This window comes from Bufo bufo, chromosome 7 (assembly GCF_905171765.1).
Source record: "Bufo bufo chromosome 7, aBufBuf1.1, whole genome shotgun sequence".
Taxonomy (NCBI): Eukaryota; Metazoa; Chordata; class Amphibia; order Anura; family Bufonidae; genus Bufo; species Bufo bufo.
The window spans coordinates 8936917-8956011 of NC_053395.1; the positions used below are offsets into that span (position 1 = coordinate 8936917).

Sequence of the window (19095 nt, forward strand, 5' to 3'; positions counted from 1 at the left end):
GTAGCACCATGCGGAAATGTAAAAACAGACTCTTGGAACATTTGAGCTACATTAGTAATCCTAATGCCTTGGGGGTCTCAAATGCAGCAAAACATTTCGTACAGGTCCGTGCTCGCAGGGTCAGTAGTTTCACTGCCTTTGCGATTGAAAAGGTATCTGCGCCCCCAAGAGGAGGTGATCATCGCGAAAAACTCCTCTTACGGGAGGCATTTTGGATCTTCAGATTGAGCAGTAGGGTCCCTACAGGGTTAAACCTAAAAAAGGAGCTAATGTAAATCTACCAATAACTGGCCCAATCTGAAGGTATAGTCAGACTTTATATGTATAAGTAGGTTTCTATGGCCCCATCTTCATGCAGTATGCTCTGTTTATGGTTATATGGATCCTTAGAATAAGATGTAATATAATATAATCAAATATATCCATATTGTGGAATAAGAACAGTAAGAAAGGAAGGCCCTATTTTTAACAATTGTTGTCTGATTTTATTGATTTCACGTTCTTCACATTGTGCGTTTTTCCTGCGTTTCCGATTAATTTCCCCCTTACATGGATTTCAGCAAATTGCGACCATGGATTACAAGGGGTTAAGGGGTTGCAGATCTCTGCACAATGTGAAGGACATTTTCTATTTGATTGGATGTGCTAGGTGAGGGGTGTTATCCTAATGAAGCAACCAATGATGTCAGTTTCCCCTCCCTGAAAATTTGGGAAGGTGGATTGGAAAAATATACTTAAATATGGTGCTACATTTTGTTATGTTGTTACGACTAAGGACTTAGTTCCGAAACGCGTCAACTGAACCTGTGTACTGGTGGATATGTCTGCTGTAAATATTATTTGTGAATAAAGGAGAAGTTTCCAGAGGATCTCTATACGAATCCGGAGCCGTTTTTTCGTATTTGTGCTGATCCGAGCATGTGTCATCGGGTGCTATATAGCAGCCGATTACGCGTTCCGGCCAGCCAATCACTGTAATGCCAGCAGCCAACATGGCTACAGCATTACAGTGAGGGCAGCACTTACCTGCACGTCTATTGGCTGCTTAGCAGCCGCGAAACGTGCGGGAAGGAGACTCGAGCATGGCGCTCGAGAGCATGCAGTACTCGGCAGAGTACCGCCATGTGCCAAGCATACCGTTGCTTGCTCGAGCTAAACCGGTATTCGGCCGAGCATGCTCACTCATCACTAATGGTAATACAAAATTCCTTCCCTCGCCCAGGGTGTGTGTCAATGGCCATCACATATGTATTGCGGACGTAGACCCAATCGTTTTTGTGATTCTGAAAGCCTCATTCAGACGAGCAGTTCTCACGCCCATGTGCTCTCCGAGTCAAGAAGGACACATTATGGTCAATGGGCCAAAGCACTGTCACCTATCTGCTGTACTCTGGTCTGATTTTTGTGCTAAACGTGTCCATTCCAGAAAATGATGTGAAAAAACAGCCCATGGATGCTGAGCCTGTGCGGTCCATGTCATGGATGATGGCTAGGAGGAGATGGGTGTGTGTTCTTCAGTTTTTTTTTTTGATAGCCATGAAAAGCAGATGGCTAATGCCACATGGACACAAAGCGGTCAAACAGAACACATTGGATTCCTTAACGTGGGTGCGTGCTAATCCACAACTACTCAAAGGAAATCCGCAATGGCAAATACACATCAAACCGTGTGGATTCAAAGCAGAAAAGGTCCATCCGGGAAGATCCACAAAAAATCTGAAACAGTTCCGCAATGGAAATCGACAAGCTGAGGATTTAAAAATACACACTGGAGGTTAAATTCCACATGGAAAATATACGGAGCACGTGGAGGAGAGTTCTACAAATATAATTCGATCTGCTGGTACTGCAGAGGATGGGAGTGGTAGTGGCCCTGATGAGGTGCTGGGTGATGGTGAACTCTCTCAGGCCGTTGCTCCCTGGGGATCGGTGCAGTGGAAAGGTGGTTTGAAGTATCAGGTCAGAAGTAAAGGTATAAAAGGTATATAACGTGGCACATCCAACAATATGTAGTACAAAGTGCAGTTTCAGGCGCAAGAAGAGGAGGTATGGTGGCTAGATATGTGGCTGTTAAATGGGACTTGCAGGCACTTGTGGATATAGGTGTCCACTGTGTGATACGGGCTTGTAGTTAGTCTGGCTTGGATGTCATTTACGTGATGGGTGTCTGAGGTATATTTCCCTCACCTGCAGCAGAGTCTGGAAAGCTGCGGTTTGGAGTAACACGCTGTCGCTTCTATGATGGAATCAGTCTCGGTCCTAGGAACCTTGCTGGAGTGGTGGTCTCACAGGAGAACTGAATCAGGTCGGAGTAGGAGCTCTGGCATCTGCTTCCTACCTCCGCTCAGTCTGGACTTAAACTCCTCCGCCTGGAGAGAAGAATGAACAGCCTACTCCTATAAAGAGGGGTGGGGGCAGGGTGATTAACCCTGTCATTGCCAACCATTCCTCTCATGCTGGTGTGCTGGGCATAAACATAGCATAACATGACGATACCCCCGGTCTGGGGACTGCACTGCTGTGATCTGCTGCAGATTTTTCTTTTGCAAATTCTTTAGCCGTTCGTATTACAGCCGAAAATCTCAGCCCAGTCCTGGGTCTAATGATCCAGCACAATAGATCATTATGACGCTGTTACTTTGGGTCATTAGACCCGCGGTCACCGGGGAAATACAGTAACCGCTGCTATAGAGATGCTAGAATGCGCCCATATTACAGGACTTAGGCTCAATGCACATTGGAGGCCATTTCCCACAGCCCAAAATTTTCTTGTGAAGAAAGGTCCAAAATTTTGTCACAATTGCCGTTTTGAAACACAATTTGTCACTTTTTTAGATCTTTACCCCACACCCTCGCCAAATAGGTGGTGAATGAGTGTGAGGAGGCACAAAAATGTACTCCTAGTTGGAGAAGATTTCAGCTCTGGCACATGGACAGCACAAGAGTAGGGAGGAGAGAACCCGAACTTCACCGGGTTCGGTGTTCAGGTGGGTTAGGAATTCCGTTATAGGTTCCGTTATAACTGAATATAACGGAATTCGTAGACGGAATGCAAAACTGAACCCTTTAAGAGGAATTCCGTTTTGATCCCTCATAATAGAAGTCTATGGCAAAGCATAGCGGATCTGTCTGGTTTCCTGTCGACAGGACTTTGTTTTCCATCCTGCATAACGGAAACCAGATAGAACAGATAATGGAATTCCTAACCCACCCGAACACTGAACCGGGTGAAGTGCCATATGTCCCAAAACGTAATGATCCAGGTATAGCCCTATGTCCCATGTCCCAGACACTGGCATATGTACCGGTGTGTTTCCCTGCACCGTTCAAGGGTGTCAGTTCCTCAGGGGAAAAAATACACTGCTCAAAAAAATAAAGGGAACACAAAAATAACGCATCCTAGATCTGAGTTAATTAAATATTCTTCTGAAATACTTTGTTCTTTACATAGTTGAATGTGCGGACAACAAAATCACACAAAAATTAAAAAATGGAAATCAAATTTTTCAACCCATGGAGGTCTGGATTTGGAGTCACACTCAAAATTAAAGTGGAAAAACACACTACAGGCTGATCCAACTTTGATGTAATGTCCTTAAAACAAGTCAAAATGAGGCTCAGTAGTGTGTGTGGCCTCCACGTGCCTGTATGACCTCCCTACAACGCCTGTGCATGCTCCTGATGAGGTGGCGGACGGTCTCCTGAGGGATCTCCTCCCAGACCTGGACTAAAGCATCTGCCAACTCCTGGACAGTCTGTGGTGCAACGTGACGTTGGTGGATAGAGCGAGACATGATGTCCCAGATGTGCTCAATTGGATTCAGGTCTGGGGAACGGGCGGGCCAGTCCATAGCATCAATGCCTTCGTCTTGCAGGAACTGCTGACACACTCCAGCCACATGAGGTCTAGCATTGTCTTACATTAGGAGGAACCCAGGGCCAACCGCACCAGCATATGGTCTCACAAGGGGTCTGAGGATCTCATCTCGGTACCTAATGGCAGTCAGGCTACCTCTGGCGAGCACATGGAGGGCTGTGCGGCCCTCCAAAGAAATGCCACCCCACATTATTACTGACCCAATGCCAAACCGGTCATGCTGGAGGATATTGCAGGCAGCAGAAAGTTCTCCACGGCGTCTCCAGACTCTGTCACGTCTGTCACATGTGCTCAGTGTGAACCTGCTTTCATCTGTGAAGAGCACGGGCGCCAGTGGCGAATTTGCCAATCTTGGTGTTCTCTGGCAAATGCCAAACGTCCTGCACGGTGTTGGGCTGTAAGCACAACCCCCACCTGTGGACGTCGGGCCCTCATATCACCCTCATGGAGTCTGTTTCTGACCGTTTGAGCAGACACATGCACATTTGTGGCCTGCTGGAGGTCATTTTGTAGGGCTCTGGCAGTGCTCCTCCTGTTCCTCCTTGCACAAAGGCGGAGGTAGCGGTCCTCCTGCTGGGTTGTTGCCCTCCTACGACCTCCTCCACGTCTCCTGATGTACTGGCCTGTCTCCTGGTAGCGCCTCCATGCTCTGGACACTACGCTGACAGACACAGCAAACCTTCTTGCCACAGCTCGCATTGATGTGCCATCCTGGATAAGCTGCACTACCTGAGCCACTTGTGTGGGTTGTAGACTCCGTCTCATGCTACCACTAGAGTGAAAGCACCGCCAGCATTCAAAAGTGACCAAAACATCAGCCAGGAAGCATAGGAACTGAGAAGTGGTCTGTGGTCACCACCTGCAGAACCACTCCTTTATTGGGGGTGTCTTGCTAATTGCCTATAATTTCCACCTGTTGTCTATCCCATTTGCACAACAGCATGTGAAATTGATTGTCACTCAGTGTTGCTTCCTAAGTGGACAGTTTGATTTCACAGAAGTGTGATTGACTTGGAGTTACATTGTGTTGTTTAAGTGTTCCCTTTATTTTTTTGAGCAGTGTACTTTGAGATCAGGTTCTGTTGATCTGCTATCCTCAAATAGGAAGGCTACATCTGACAGCATGGATCCTGAAAGGCTGATACTCCAGGGTAGCCCACAAAAAAGTAGCCGCCTCCTTTATTTTTTTGAGCAGTGTATATATCTCCCATATTGCAGCGATGTGAGTGCGGAAGGTCGATGGGTGTAGTAGTTCTTACTCACAGTTAGCAGCCCCCTGGGCGTGCAGTGATGGGAAGTATAGTAACGGTTTCCTTCGGGGCACACTCTGGTGTTCAGGGATCTCCTGCCGGATGTTTTAGGTGCAGAGAAGGCAGGGTGTCTGGTGTTCGTGACCCCAGCACCCTTGGGTGCAAAGGAGGTGTAGAAATGAAGAGGAGTCAGTTCTTACTGACTGGAACTTAATAACTGGAACTTTTACTTAACCAATTGCCTTGTGGTAGCTGGACAAGTTTATTGACATGACTCTCCTCATCACACATCACTAACTCTCTCCACTTCTGTTCTCCTGTTCTCCTCCTAACTCACTTCCTGTGTCTGGCCTGTCTCTTATATATAATGTCCCAGCACCACCTAGTGGTGACTAAGGTGTAGTGTTGGTTACCAGCCTGTGAATAGGAATTTGCAGCTACATACACATGCAGCATTACATGACATGCTTAAAGATACAGGACCCCACTGCCATCACGGAGTGGGACACTGCAATATGGTTAATGATCAGATACAAAAAGATATAATAAATGGCTTGTTAGATTAATACCAACCAAAGATGCTAATCAGCCACCACATACCAGAGTCATCATAACTAGTGATGAGCGGCAGAGGTCATATTCAAATTCGTGATATTTCACGAATATTTTGTAGAATATTTATCGGATATTTGCGAACTCGAATATTCGTTATATTCTACATTCTTTTTTTTTTTTACTCAAAAATCGGTAAGGTAATGATTGCGTAATATGCGAATATTACTCGATCAATACAGGTGTGGGATAGAATCAAGTGCTATATATTAGTTTTTAGAATATTCATCATTTTTTCCATCTGAACACATGATTCCTCCTTGCTTAAGTTGCTTGTGGGCCAATGACTCATTGGCCCACAACAAGAAGCAGGGAGGAATCATGTGTTCAGATGGAAAAAATGATGAATATTCGATATAACGAATATATAGCACTAGATTCTAAATATTCGCGAATTCTCAAAGTGGCGATATTCGAGATATAAAAATTAGCTTTTCGAATATTCGTGCTCAACACTAATCATAACATTACCTATAGATAATGGAAAAATAATAGCCGGCAGCAGAATAAGTATATATATAGATAACGGGCTGATGTACAGATCACATGATATATGTACATATAGATGTACGCCAGACAGGGTGTGTGCTTAGTCTAGTGTCGTCCAAGGAGTGGTCCTTAGTCCTTAGTGGTGGCAAATATGATGGGTAGTATGAAACCTAGGAGGTTCCTGACACAGGATCGCCCCTATCGGGCGGCATTTCCGTTTTGTAGGCGGGGTTTATTAGTCTGTAGGGGCAGCGCTGGGGGTGAGCTGTCTTTCCCTTTCTGCAGTAGTGACCTTTTTTTCTCAGTCTAAATTAGTCCTTATCCGCCCTTATTGGGGTGTTATATAAACCTTATTGTAGGTCACGTTTTACAGCGGTGAAGGAGCTCGGTGATATCTGTGATCAGTTGTGACCAGTTATATCTACAGCGACTGGTAATATTCTGGAGAAAAACTTTCCACAGGCTTCTGTATATTTTTGGTCGGCTGACAACTGTGTTCAGCTCATCGCTAGGTTCTCAAGAGAAAACAAGCTGCTGGACATGGACCGGTGGTAGATACAGCATGGGTTTAATGTATTGGCAGTACAGAGTACATCAGATGAGCAGATTATACATTTCAGGCTATGCAAAGAGCAAAACATCAAAGCTGAGCTAAAGATTATAGGTAGAGATGAGAGAAACCGACTTTGGATGCTTCATTCGAAGTCGAATCGCTAAAAACTTTGTTAAAATACTGAATGGAGCGAGTTCGGTTCCAAGGTTTTTTACATTAATAATTAATTCTCCAAGTTCTTACACGAAGTCTCGATAGACTTTGCGAAGTAATACCTTCAGCTCATCGGAGCCCATACATCCTAATACTCTACTGAGAGGGAACTCCGTTCAGTATTACAACAAAGTTTTTAGCGCATTGACTTGGGATGTACCATCTGAAGTCGCTTCGCTCATCCCTAATTATAGGCATAAATACTATAATAATGCAAATAAATCTGACACAAAAATATGTCTCAAGCCTGTCCTTGTGATCAGAATCAAAACTATTGTCTATTGTTAAATGTAACAAGCAAAGGCGCAGACCCCAACCTGAGAGAAGAGTACGACCACACAGAGCATTCGTGCCACGCTTGTGACGCAGCCGTGTGGCGGTCAAGTGCTGCACGTCCTGATGGGCTGGAGCTGCATTTTGTTAACTAATGAAGACTGCTCTGTGCAGTCAGTCTGAATTGTTAATGGCCGAGTGGTACCTTCAGTACGGTCATTAACAAGGCAGACCAACTATACAGTGCGGTCAAGAGACAGCAACAGTCCATATGGACGCACGGTGCTTGACTGCAGCGCATCACAGCAGTGACACAACCTTGTCATGTGGTGGTTCCATAATGGATCATTAATGGTGAAAGTGTGTGGTGGAACAATAGGTTCAGCAATCCAAACTGGTATGATAATTCATAGAGCAATGTGAGAAACATCAGACCAGGAACCAGAGAAGCCTCAGAACCTCAGTCTGTGGGTCACACATAATTTCCGAATAATCACAAAAAATCTTTGGGTAACCTGAATTGTAATAGTCCAGGAGAAAAGTTCATGGAGCTGGAGAAAGACTCCTGGGCTGCAGATGGAGGATGTCGGATGTCCCCGTATCATAGTTTCATTGAAACCTACTGAACTAGAAGCTTTTTAGGACAGTCAGGCTCTGGGTAATTGCATGATGTTTGTTATTTTTTGGCAGTTTTTTTAATTATTTACAAAATATAAGAAGAGATGAATTTTAGGATAGAGGAGGAGACACTGGGCTCTGGGATATATACACTCACCTAAAGAATTATTAGGAACACCTGTTCTATTTCTCATTAATGCAATTATCTAGTCAACCAATCACATGGCAGTTGCTTCAATGCATTTAGGGGGGTGCTCCTGGCCAAGACAATCTCCTGAACTCCAAACTGAATGTCAGAATGGGAAAGAAAGGTGATTTAAGCAATTTTGAGCGTGGCATGGTTGTTGGTGCCAGACGGGCCGGTCTGAGTATTTCACAATCTGCTCAGTTACTGGGATTTTCACGCACAACCATTTCTAGGGTTTACAAAGAATGGTGTGAAAAGGGAAAAACATCCAGTATGCGGCCGTCCTGTGGGCGAAAATGCCTTGTGGATGCTGGAGGTCAGAGGAGAATGGGCCGACTGATTCAAGCTGATAGAAGAGCAACGTTGACTGAAATAACCACTCGTTACAACCGAGGTCTGCAGCAAAGCATTTGTGAAGCCACAACACGCACAACCTTGAGGCGGATTGGCTACAACAGCAGAAGACCCCACCGGGTACCACTCATCTCCACTACAAATAGGAAAAGAGGCTACAATTTGCACGAGCTCACCAAAACTGGACTGTTGAAGACTGGAAAAATGTTGCCTGGTCTGATGAGTCTCGATTTCTGTTGAGACATTCAAATGGTAGAGTCCGAATTTGGCGTAAACAGAATGAGAACATGTATCCATCCTCTGATGGCTACTTCCAGCAGGATAATGCACCATGTCACAAAGCTCCAATCATTTCACATTGGTTTCTTGAACATGACAATGAGTTCACTGTACTAAAATGGCCCCCACAGTCACCAGATCTCAACCCAATAGAGCATCTTTGGGATGTGGTAGAACGGGAGCTTCATGCCCTGGATGTGCATCCCTCAAATCTCCATCAACTGCAAGATGCTATCCTATCAATATGGGCCAACATTTCTAAAGAATGCTATCAGCACCTTGTTGAATCAATGCCACGTAGAATTAAGGCAGTTCTGAAGGCAAAAGGGGGTCCAACACCGTATTAGTATGGGGGCACTAATAATTCTTTAGGTGAGTGTAGTCTATCATTTGATTTATGTAAAAGGCTGTCTAACTGCTGCCAGGATTCATAGGGGGAGCCTGTGAGTCCTGCTGACCATGTCCACATACTGCTGTAAACCTCCTTGTATGACTATAGATGTACAAGTGGGTGGGGTCAACATTTACAAATCCTGAAAGCGATTAAACATCTTTTATCAGTGGAATCGTATAACTGAGACGCTTCTTGTACACATATGTATGTACGTACTCATATATTTATGTAGCTCCTAGCAGACATTGAATGTTTTCTTTAAGCTGTTGAGGGCCTCTTCTACTGTTATTTTCTTCCAGTCGTTAGGCAGGTCAGCTGGTTTGGCTCCATATTCTTCAGCAAATTCTTTATTAAACTGAGCAAAGACATATTTCCAGTAATCTGAGGACTCCATGCTGGGGTCGGGTTCGATGGCCCAGTCCGGATAGTAAATGCGATACTCCTTGTATGGATGAGATTCCCAATCTGTGTCTGAATTTCTAAAGCGAGTTTTAGACACAACAGACGTAGTACAAATGTCTGTGGTTAAAATTCCAGTGTCTGACCATCTGTATTGTCCCAAACCTTTAGGTCTATGAGTAGAAGCAAAGTGCTCCTTGTGGTCAGCACCTCCGGCCTCACAGGGGACTTTACAGAATGGACACTGATGTCCACATCCAATCACCTTCCTGAACAATTCATCCTGAGGATTCAGTTTGATTTTGGAAAGTAGAGAGTTAATACTCATAGACTTCAGATCTGACAGGACCTGTTGTTCTGTGGAAACAAGAAAAAGCTGAATATCAGATGAGAACTGCCGAACATTAATCTCGTTATTAAAAGAAATTATTTTCATTGCTGTCTGGGAAATAACGAGCTTTTCATTTAACTTCTTCTGAACATTTTCTAAGAACTGAGGGATGTTGTCACTGTTCAGAATTGCATCTTCTTCAAGAATGTCTTTCACTTCTCGGCTGATAGAGCTGATGAGATCTGCCTGTAATGGCTTGAGAGCTTCTGGTTTCTGATAGATTTCTTTTATTTTATTTAGGATCAAGTCTTTTGAAAACCTTTCATAATATTTAATATATTGAACGTATTTCTGAAAAGACATTTCATCCAGTAGGTTCTTCAGAAGATAGTACTGGAAAAAGCTTCTACTTTTGAAGATCTGGTTTTCGGAGCCATTTAAAATGTCATCAACCATCATTCTCCCCAGATGATTGTAAACGTAATCAGTTATTGCTGGGGTCAGGCACTTTTCACAGAACTGACGACCTCGGTTTTGAGATTCATCTTTTGCTTTAAAAACATCAAGAAAGATAGTCCAGTAATCAGGCTTTAGGTTGTCCATGCAGGTTCTTGGGTCATTTGTTCTAATAAACCTATCATGCATCTGCTGAAACCTATTAGATGCTTTTCTAAAAATTAAGAGCTTGATGTCCAACTCAAACTGAACTGTGAAGTGAAGCTTCTTAGACTGTACATCTTCTAGTTTTGTATTGATCATTTGCAGAATTTCCCTGCAGTAAGTGTCATCATAGTCCTCATTGGTATTCTCCCTCTCAGTGACATATCTGTCACACATCTCTGTCAATGACGTAGCAAGATCTTTAAGCCTTTCGTATGGTTCGTTACTTGTTCCACGGAATTGTTTCCATATTTTTGAAACCCAATGCAGATCTACATGGTTATTATCAATATTAAAGTTGGTGCCGTAATCCGTTAACTTTTTTACATCCAGTAATGTTTTATTTATATCAGATCCTTTGTTGGTCATGTCCTGTCGAAGTTGCCGGAGAATTGCATCACTCACATTACACTTTTTCAGTTTCTGAATTTGTAAATCTGACAGCGTCTTGTCCCACATGGCATTAAATTCACCTTCTACTTTTCCTTCACTTAGCTCGTTGTTCTTCTCTCTGCAAGTTTTTAGAAGTCCATCGATTTTCTTTTCAATTAATTCCTGGTATTTTTCTTTCATGTCTTGAATCTTTAGGTTTCCTTTTCGTATAGAAAGAGCTTTTTCATACTTGTCAATAGCGTTTCTCCTGAGTTCTTTTCTCAGACTGGTGACACTCTTTTTAAAATCTTCTCGATATCTTTCTATCAGATTAATGTTTTCCGATTCACTTTCATAATATTTCTCTATCATCTCTATCATTTTCTTCTCTTCATCATGGACAAGCTGATCAAGATCCTCGATTGTCTCATATCTGTTTTCATCAAAACTGTGAGTTGATTGATTCTTAATGTTGGTCTCTTTCCTTACTACCCATTTATGGACCTCTTTAGTGAAATCCCATTCCCACAGGGAAAACTGCATTGACAACTTATTATAAGCTTCAGCCACCAGACTGTTTCTGAAACTGAAGATGAATTTTTCATGTTTGACAGCAGTCCACAAATTTGTGAGCCATTTACAGAAATCAGGTATTGTTAAAGCCTTGTCCCGAAGTTTCGGGGTTTTGAGGAATTGTAATAGATATTTTTTAAGCTCAGAAACATGTTCACTGTATGCAGAATTTACAGGAGCCATTGGTGGGACCCCCTGCCACAGTCCAGGAATGTACCAGTTGTGTCTGTCCAAGTCATAGTCCATCACATCACTAAATTTATCAAAGCCACTTTTCTTTTCCATTTTTGCCGCCACTTTTGTCATTTGATCTAATTGTTCTAGAAGTCTTCTTCTGTCTCTCATATTCTTGTCATGAGCAGACACATCACTCACGTTCTGATGAACAAACTGACAGTTGGGTTTCTTGCCAACTTCTTTCATCCTTAGAAATGCATGGACCACAATTTGCAAAATATCTTTCATCTCTGTGGTATTTTCCATGGCCATGTTGACTATGGTGATGTCACTCAACCCAACCACTAATGTGGCTAATTCATTGTCATGTTCATAGCTGCCCTCCAGAGAAGCCAATTCAGGAGCTTTCAACCCTTCAGTGTCAATTACTAGAATAAATTCACAACCAATCTCATCCTGGAAGCTCTCCTTCATTTTAATAAGGGTCATGAAGGCTCCTCGTGTGCATCGTCCACTGGCCACAGGGAACTGTAGACCAAACATGGTGTTCAGAAGGGTGGACTTCCCCGTACTTTGCACCCCCAGCACAGTTATTACTCTCATCCTACAGTTTCCTTTAGTCTTTTTATCCAGCTCAGTCAGGACATCAGTTATCCACTGTAATGGGATGTTGGAAGCATCCCCATCAATCAACTCCAATGGGAACCCATCCAACAGGAGATCGGCTGCTGTGTCTGGGAGGGTATTAAATTGTTTTTTAGATTCATTTTTTACTGTTGAATATTCAGCTTCATAAAACTGTCCTAACTCACGGAGAAAATGTTCAATTCCTAATGAACTCTCTGAAATTCTCTTGTCAAGCTGCTTAAGTTCTTGAGGATTGACTGATGTATTAAGGTTGTTGCACTTTTCTTTATATTCAGTCTGTAATTTGGATACATTTTTTCTTGCAATGGAATCAAGATCAAATTTCATCCATTTAAGAAAATGCTGTTTCTCATTTTTAGATAAATGAGTAATTGCACTGATAAATAACGCCATGGCTTCCGGTAGAGCATGCTCATTTTGTTTTCTGAGGAGTAAACTACGTTCCTCTTTTAGATCTGACACATACATTTCTTGATCTTTCCCACCTTGTTTTGTCATTCTGCAAAATTCCTTTTCCAATTTAGACAACTGTTTCCACAGATCTCCTTGTAAAGTCAAGCTTTGATTCTTAAACATTTCCACATTTTCTATCATTGAGGTGATGTTCATGGCATAGTCCCTTGCTGTCCTCAATTCTGAAGAAGCCTCATCTATATCAATGTTAAGATTAGAAGTTTGTTCAGTTATATCCTTTAGTCTTTCTAGTTTAGGATTATTTTTTAATTGACAGTCCATCATTTTTTTGACCTTGTTCATGAAGTCTGCATCATTCATAGTGGCCGATTTTACTATAACATTTGTTCTCTCAATCTTTAGAAGTGGGAGTAGATTTTGTATGTGTCTCCTTGTCTCTGGGTCAACAGCCTTGTCTTTTCCTGGACTGACAATGAAATAGAACTTAGTGTCATCGGGACACCAGGTTGATAATAATCGGAGCTGTCTCTCACACATGCTCTCAAGAAATACAAAGGTGGCCGATGAGATTCGGGTGAGAAAGGTAAACTGTTCCCAGTTGGACTCCAGGTCTCCACGTAGGTTGGCCACAGCAATAGGCTCTAAGAAAACATCTGATTTCCCACAAGGAAAGTACCAGGAGATTTCCACCAGCCCATCAGATATCTTCCTCTCAATGTTCCCTCCTTCCATGTTGTCATGTATGAAGAAGTCATGATGTTGTTGAGCTGAGTTCAGGACTTGGTTTAATATTTTAGATTTAGATAATTTATTTGGCCCCAGCCTGACGAAAGAGAAGATCGGCATTTCAATATTCACCACGTTGTCTTCTCTGAAGCCTTTACTGTCGGCCAGTGACTGAGGTCTCCACTTCTTCACTATGTCTCTCATTGCCCAAAGCATGAAGGTGCTGTTAGGACCATAACCAGCTGGAAGCAAGAGAGGAACAGCAAACTGACAAACTGACATTTTAGATATAATCTCCTGCTGAAGGCTTTTATCTGAACAGTTGAGGACAGCGCACAGAACATCTAAAGGGTGAAGGGATTTTGATCTAGAACAATTTGCTGTTTTACTGTCGAACATATCAAATGGATCATCATCTACACTCGATCCCTGGTCTGACAGATCATCGTAAAGTTCAGTATTTCTTGCACTTCTGTCCAAGGCTATAATATTCCTTAAGAAGTGATGGGGGAGGTCTGCGGGGGTTTTAGGATTGAAATGATTTAGATTCTCCAGACCAATGCTCAGAACATTTCTCAGAGTCAGCTGCGAGTTTATGTTCTTATCCATTCCAAGTTCAAACAAGAGGTCTTCAAAAGTTTTGTTTTTGCCTATGAAGGAAAAAAAACACATTTACATATAATCAATGTAGTTTGAACAAGTGCGCATGCAAATTAGATTTTTTACCGTTTTTAACCCCTTAGGAACCAGCCTAGTTTAGGCCTTAATGACCAAACAAATTTTATTTTATTTTTTTCATTGTTGCCTTCCTATAACTTTTTTATTTTTCCGTCTCTGTAGTCATATCAGCGCTTGCTTTTTGTGGGACAAATTGTAGTTTTTAATGGTGCCATTTTGGGGCAAATCACTTATGGATTAACTTTTATTAATTCTTTCTGGCAGGGGGCTGGGAAAAAACAGCAATATTGACGCTGAGTTTTTACATTATACATTTTGTGGCATTCATTTTTCTGCATAAATGTCATGATAACTACGCTCTGGGTCTATACAAATGCAGCGATATCAAATACATATAGTTTGTTTTATGTTTTACTACTTTTTATTCAGTTTTTTTGTGGCTAATAAGCGTAAATCAGCAATTCAGGCATTTACCATATGGCATAAATTACATGATAATTGGGTAATGTGGGTCTTTACGGATGCAGCGATTTCAAATATGTGGAGGAGGTTTTATTTTTTCCATTAATACTTTTGTTTAATGGGGAAAAAGAGCATTTTTTTTTATTGGAATTATTTTATTTAATACATTTTTTTTAACTTTTTTTTAATCAATTAATAGCACTGCAATGGAACTATAATAGGAGATATTTTGGTCTATTTTAAATTCATTCATATTATCATATAAATAAAAGCGCGGGTGCACATCGCAGTGGCTGAAAATACGCAGCAAAGACAAACATAATGCAATTGCCCTCCCAATGCATTTTGAACAAAAATGTTTGCTAAGTACCTCATGTGCATTATGTAGTGTATGTAGCATTAGTAGATGTATTTCATGTTTGCCGTGTGCTGTTACATTTTGTTTGTTTTGCATGTAAATGCCGGTAATGATTGGGACGAATGGTTCAGTCTCAATCATAAATGGCTTAGAGCAGGCGCTAGGCCTGGACCCAAGAGCTGCATGTTCTTCTAATTCTCAGTTACATTAGTATTGGGAAATATGGTTAGAAATGTTGGCAGAACCATCTGTATATGATGTGGTTTCTGTAATAGTAGAGTGAGGTCAATGTACCACTTAGCTAGGGGGCAGAAACCAATTCCAGAATCTGGAGCAGCACTTTAGAGGGGTCCAGGGCCCAAGACCCAGAGACCTTCTTCTGTTCTCATGAATACACAGTATGTGTTGTAACAGAAACAAAAAATGGACACTGCCATTGCAGCCCGTGCCCTGCACCTGTGGTCTTGTATAGTTGTATGTTACTTGTGGACTTGGTAATACCATGTATACATAGTGTGTAGTACTGCCCTGGATATGTGTTCTCCTATCTCCAAGGCTGACTAATATTCGGTCTCAGTGGTCTTCAGCACCACAGCAGAAAAATGCTATAGCTGGACAACGGAATGTGAGCCTTAGGGGAGAGATCTACCGGGAGGCCTGGAGGTGAAGCTAGGCCAGTGAGGAGCCTACCCTTGGCTTGGAGACAGAGCCTGGTGACAAGTGTCCTGCACCACTACACTGTCAGGGGGGGATGGTTGCAATGTCACACTAGGCAGAGATATTTTATAGGAATAGGTATGATATATTCCTGATATTTTACACTGTGTTATAATGCTTTACAAAGTTATGTGCAATCTGCATATTAAATACTGTGTGGTGGCTTTAAATGTAGACTATACGCTAACCATGGGTTAGTCCAGCCCCTGAGGTGCTTTCCAGAAGGAAGGCGGAGCTTAAGATCTTATGGTATGCTTCTCCAGGGGCGGACTTGGAACTTAAAGTGGCCCTGGAAAAATTAAATAAAGTGGCTTCATTTTGTATTTGGGTCAAAATGATGAAAGACGGGGCCAGCAATACCATTCTGTGGCACATTATACAACCCCAACAGAGCTAAAAACCACAGTCCATTACAAAATACTCCCAGCAGCACAAAGTACATCCCCAAAAACTTCCACTGGCCTAAGGAGTGCTCAGGGGGTCCCCTGGCCATCGGCCCACCGGGAAATTTTCCTGTAAGGTCTATGGCCAATACACCCCTGGGCTTCTCCTTGTCTCACTGTGTTCACTCTGAACAGAAGGTGTTAAGCCAAAGCTGCTGAAGGAACGACTTCCAGTCCTGTCAGACAGTACCAGTCATTTGACCCAAAGAGGACTCCAGTGAACTCCTGAGATTGTATGTAGAAGAAGAACCATTAAGATTGTTGAGAACCTGCAGAGAGTGCAGGGTATCTGTCTGTGGGGGTAACACATGTCTATGGCTAATGGACCTCACAGCCCTGGTTATGGTATTTGTGACCACTCCTTCCTACTTGTGAGGGAGCTTGCATTGCAGCTTTTGGAGTCTGCACCTCACAGTTGGGAATTGCAGATGACTTTGGATCTATGTGCACCCCAGCTGGCAATCGATGTATGGAATTGCTAAGTAAGGAACTGTATCTCAAAGGGACTTTGGAGAAAACCCATGGTTCAGCCAGAACGTGTTGGAATCTGTTTGTTATTACTGTACCAAGATTCCTGCCTCCATCTTGTGTGGACAGGTTTGTAGCTGTGTACTCCAATAAAGACTCCGCTACCTTGATCAGCTGCACCCTGCCTCTCTGGTCTCCTGACTTTCATCTGCCCCCGCTACACCAAGGGCAACCATTTTCCATCATCCAGGAGACGCAAACTACTTCTCCCTACATCCAAATGCGTTCCCTCTTCACTGTGTCAGCTCTGAGAGTGAAGGAGATGAACCCAGCCACCATGACGACTACCACCACTGCCACATGTGTCCTCTGCTCCACTTTCTCTTGGTTGCTGCATGGTGTAGACCATTATAAAGAGGAGGCTGGCGGCATTTGGGAAGAGTGTAGATAACTGCTTGTAGTATGTATGCGGGTTCATATGTAGTTACCATGCATGTGTAAATTGTAAGAGAGTCTATATAATTGTATTGTACATACATCACACATGTATTATCCGTGTATTGACCCAGTGCCTGACGTCAGCTAAAGAGCATCCTGGGATTATGAAGCTCAGATATTCTCTTTACTAATATCTTATGTGTATAAAGTATTTCTTTACACCCCACCCTATGTACACATCCACATCCTCCCCACCCTACACACACACCCACATGCTTGTCATATGATGAAAGCAGGGTACTCACTATCCTGGAAGTGTAGAGACACCCGAGACAATGGTGGAAATCTGGGAATCATGTTCTCCAGATGATCAAGGAACGTCATACAGGCCTCTTCTCCCTTGTGAAGAATCAGCTCCATCAGACGGAGCGTTTTCTCTGTCGGGCTCGCAGCTCCACACAGAACTCTACTATACTCTTCACATGTTATGAGCTGGAGGGAGTCCACTTCATCCATGAAACCATCCGCGTTCTCCTCAAACACCTCAGCTAATTTCCATTTCAGACGGTTAATGGTCTTTGAGGCTTTCATGATATCCGAATATTAACCTGTGGAAAATGCATGCTGGGTTACTTTAGATCTGGCAGTATCCATGACACGTATGACCAGGGCCAATCTTCAACAAAGTCTGCATAAATCAATAATAATATATTATATATCGACAATAATACAGCCTTCCCATAAAACAGTGGTGGGATTTTCTTCCAATTACACCCCATTTGGAATTCCTTTCCAGCTTCCATCTACATTGTATTCCATATTAAATGGTGGCATTAGAAAGTACAACTTGTCCTGCGGAACAAAAGCCCTCATACAGCTATGTGAATGACAAAATAAAAAAGTTATGGGGGGGGGGGGGGGGGGGCACGGGCAAAGGGAAGGATGTAGAGGAGGACACCCAGGAAGGGATAAGGGGTAGGATGCAATGGAGGAAACCTACATGTACACTACAAGATGATGGATTATGCGGGTCCCTGTAGTGCAGGTCCCTGGGGAAAGAAGATACTGGCTGGCCTGCCTCTGCACCGAGAAGTATTCACTACCACCCGATGTGTGTACAATGATAAACTGCTTAATTTGTTAAATAATATACCCAGTTTTTATACACGCATGGTATCTGTACGAAGTGCAGTTAGTCTACTGTGCCATGTGCCACTTGTGCCGGGTGTGGGGAACTAAGGTCCCAACTTGCTCAGGAACCCCCCAGAGGATTCACTTGTTCCCCTGTGGGCCAGTCCAAGCCTGCATGGACAAGGGGAAGGCTGCAGAGTAGGAGGACACCCAGGGAGGGACAAGGAGAAGAATACAGAGGAGGAGGACACCCAGGGAGGGTCAAGAAGAAAGGATGCAAAGAAGGAGGACACCCAGGGAGGGACAAGGGGAAGGATACAGAGGAGGAGGACACCCAGGGAGGGACAAGGGGAAGGATACAGAGGAGGAGGACACCCAGGGAGGGACAAGGGGAAGGATACAGAGGAGGAGGAGTCCCAGGGAGGGATAATGAGAAGGATTCAGAGGAGGAGGACATCCAGGGAGGGACAAGGGGAAGGATACAGAGGAGGGGGACACCCAAGGAGGGACAAGGAGATGGATACAGAGGAGGAGGACTCCCAGGGAGGGAGCAGGGGAAGGATGCAGAAGAGGAGGACTCCCAGAGGGGGACATGGAGAAGGATACAGAGGAGGAGGACACCTAGGGACAAGGAGAAGGATACAGAGGAGGAGGACACCCAGGGACAAGGAGAAGGATACAGAGGAGGAGGACACCCAGGGACAAGGAGAAGGATACAGAGGAGGAGGAGACCCAGGGACAAGGAGAAGGATACAGAGGAAGAGGACACTCAGGGACAAGGAGAAGGATACAGAGGAGGAGGACACCCAGGTAGGGAGCAGGGGAAGGATACAGAGTAGGGGGACACCCAGGGAGGGACAAGGAGAAGGATGCAGAGAAGGATATCTAGGGCTATATTGGCTGCAGGGCCGGTTTTAGACAAAGTGTGGCCCTGGGCAAAATTTTAAGTGGGGCCACAAAATAAATATTGCACAAACAACACATTCACACACAGCCTGCAT

At 43.5% G+C, this 19095-nt stretch overlaps 1 protein-coding gene across 1 annotated transcript; it reads right to left on the minus strand.

Moving 5' to 3' along the window:
• Positions 1–9090: 9090 nt before the first annotated feature.
• Positions 9091–17426, minus strand: LOC121007703 (up-regulator of cell proliferation-like). The gene is made up of 2 exons (XM_040439822.1): positions 17269–17426; positions 9091–14049 (listed from the first exon to the last, which is right to left on the minus strand). Exons 1-2 carry the CDS (start codon positions 17381–17383, stop codon positions 9335–9337), a joined length of 4830 nt encoding a protein of 1609 aa, XP_040295756.1. The 5' UTR covers positions 17384–17426; the 3' UTR covers positions 9091–9334.
• Between the last annotated feature and the right edge of the window lie 1669 nt (positions 17427–19095).